Here is a 3,043-nt window from a genome sequence, read left to right on the forward strand (position 1 = left end):
TCACACACAATGCAGTTCATACTTTTGTTTTCACCTCCGTTTAAGATAAACCCAGACCAGCAGCCAAACTGCAAGCATGCTAAAATTCCCATTTGCCTTAGTTACTAAACATTGTACAAAATTGACATTTGTCAGATCATTTGTGTTGGAGTTAATCTTATTAATTGTGGTATCTAGCACACAAATGGCAATGGATAAGATTATGGGCTTGGAAGTCCAACAGTCCTGAGTTTGCTTCCTGACTCCAACCCTTAACTCAAGTCCAGTGTGACCTTGAATTTGCTACTTTAGTCTAAGTATTAGTTTCCTCACGTATAAAATAAGGATACTATCTACTTGTAGGGTTGATGTGAGATTTATATAAACTGATATATAGGAAGCAATAGGCACAGTGCCTGACCCACAGTACACTCACTACACATTAGATGTTGTTGTCATTTTTTTTAACAAAATAAAAGAACAAACCATCAAGTATGAGTCATTAAAGGCTATCCTTTACAAGATGCTAATCTTATTTGGGGATATCTAAAAGACTTTTTAAGAAGTTCATCTCTTGCTTCCTTTGGAACAGGCAGGAAAACCCAAATAATTAGCACAGTTATCCTAACCTAACATTTTATGACCTGCAGATTATGACCAAATTATTAGGTCAAATAAATTTGCTTGTATAATTTGGAGTTAACTGTGCTGTGTAAGGTCATGAATGCAAGGTTTGCAGGAATCTACCTGGTGGATCCAAAATGGCGCTGAAAGTCAGCCATAAAATGAACAAAGATCTCAAGCAAAACTGCTGGGAGTCCAGGCAAAGCAGCGCTGCCCCGGGGGAGCAGAATTTCCTGGGCAGAGCACCTCCCTGGCCCTGGCCTCCTCCCAGGAGTCCCGCCTCTCTGAATGCACATTCAAGGACTCAGATCCAGAGCAGCTGCACAACCCATGCGTGGCCTTTGGGTTGGGAGGCACGGGACTTCCAGGCAGGCTTTTAGATCTCCACAATAAAACACCTATAAGCCCCTAGGAGGGCAGAGAGAACTCTTGCTGGACCTCTTCTATAGGAGGAGGGAGCTAGCTTCCACCCGTGGGATGAATCACATCACAGCAATCTCCCAACATATGAGGCTGGCACGGATGCTGAATTTTCCTTGCAGCATTTTTCACTATTAGTAAAAGGGAGTATGAGTTCTGTGTGCTTCTAGTACTTTAAGTCCTTAGCTCTTCTTTTGTATGTGTCTCCTGTTGAACAATTTTATAGAGAAGACTCCCGGTCACTAACTCAATTAAAAACATCTCCCTGGATCAGAAATAGCAGGGAGTGGCACATTATTTCAGAAAGCACAGGAATGGGAGGGAATCCAGTTTTTCTCAAGAACTGAAGAGTTGCCTGAAGTCACCACCCAAAGTCTCTGTTCACTGAATAATAGACCTAAGTGTGAGGTTCAGAATCTTGTTCAGGAAATCAGACCAGAAGAGAAACAGCAACAACTGGCTCTGAAATTTCCTGGAGATAAAAATGCCAGCTCTGATGAGGGGCGGCCACGTGTAATTCTGCCTGACAACCATGTGACATGCGAGATCCTGGCATGCCAAGGCACACACACGCAGCTGCATGCTAAAAGCAGTGACACAGTGGTCACACCAGGCCCCCAAAGCACTGAGCTGGGCGTCTCGTGCTCGATGGCCTTTGGTCAAGTCCACTTTTCCTTGTTTCCTCTCCTTCCCTCCTTTTCCTCCTCCCCGTCACATCCCAGCTCTTTCCAAAGGATTTAATTCCTGTAACTATTTCGTAGGGAGAAAGAGCTTTACTTGGCGACTTTTGGTTTACAGGATCGTTGGTGAACAATCAGTCTGTCTGGCAGGAAGGTACGCCCACAAATATTACAGGGAACCAACAGGCTCTGGGCACTTGTCCAAGCAGCTTCATTTAAGGCATCAAGATCATAGAAACCCTTGGCTGAAAAGTTAAAGAAAAACAGAGGAGGAAAAAAAAAGAAGAACAAAAAATAAAAGAAAAAGAAAATGGGAAAATGGATCGGTTTTCATTCTGGAGAACCATGCTCTACTTTTTATGGAAAGTATTTTCAGGAAATACCTGTTGACTGAGGCTTTTAAACAAATCGTATTACTTTTGCCAAAAAGAAAAAAGTGCTGCTCAGTCTTTTAAGGGGTTGAGAACCGTTAGCTCTGAACTAGAGGTTTTTCAGTCCTCAGATTTTAAAAAGGGGAAGACATTGTTTTATGTGTTGTGATATGCATTCTTCACTAATTATTAACATCTTTGCTTACACATTATTATCTTGCAAATATAACTTTTGGCTTTCTTTCAGTTGACTCTAAATATAAGCTTACAAAAGGAAAAGAACATTTATTTGAATTTTCTTCTCCTGTAATCCTTCAGTGGAATGTTTTTAGGGGACATAACTGACAGTTGAGAGTGAATTTAAGATGAATTATATCCTAAAACTTTATCATCTCTTTATGGCCGTAAACTCAGAGATTCTTTAAGTAATTAAAGTGAAGAATGCAAACAGAATAGTTCATCTGATGAAAAAAAGCGTCCTTAAGAAAACAACAAAGGCAGCTGAGAGATATATAATCTCCATTGGCAGAGCACAGGAAAAAAGGCATATGGGTTTATTTTAGAGAAACAGTGTGGGATTTAACTTTAATAAACCTTATTTAAATAGAATGGCTTTAGTACATTAAATTGACTATGTCTTAGAATTGCCCAAAATAGGCCCCCCAAAATGTAGCCAGGCATGCAAAAATACATCACATAGTTTTTAAAAAATTATTTTCACAGCATTTATTTCTTCATTAAAGCCCAGGCAATACTCATATGACTTCTGTCTAGTGGTTCACACAAACATAGCAAACCTTAGATTCTTTAACAAGCTTACTCATGTTCTTTTTCTTTTACTTTTTTCTCCGTGGGAAATTAAACTCCAGCACAAGAGGATAACCTAGTATTTCTCCCTTGGATAAAGGAAGTGTCACTTTCCATGCAGGATATGAATGTGTGTGTGTGTATATATATATATATATATAT

At 39.8% G+C, this 3,043-nt stretch overlaps 1 protein-coding gene across 2 annotated transcripts in view; it reads right to left on the reverse strand.

Moving 5' to 3' along the window:
* Positions 1-1,776: 1,776 nt before the first annotated feature.
* ZNF475 (zinc finger protein 475) overlaps positions 1,777-3,043 on the reverse strand; it is a 71,905-nt gene continuing 70,638 nt past the window's right edge. The window contains exon 4 of one of the 2 annotated variants that reach the window (XM_007449037.1): positions 1,777-1,948. In XM_007449037.1, the coding sequence (XP_007449099.1) occupies positions 1,797-1,948 (152 nt within the window). In that variant the 3' untranslated portion in view covers positions 1,777-1,796. The remainder of the gene's footprint in view (positions 1,949-3,043) is intronic. The other variant, XM_007449038.1, reaches the window with a different exon arrangement.

This window comes from Lipotes vexillifer, unplaced genomic scaffold (assembly GCF_000442215.2).
Source record: "Lipotes vexillifer unplaced genomic scaffold, Lipotes_vexillifer_v1.1 scaffold1124, whole genome shotgun sequence".
NCBI classification, from domain to species: domain Eukaryota; kingdom Metazoa; phylum Chordata; class Mammalia; order Artiodactyla; family Lipotidae; genus Lipotes; species Lipotes vexillifer.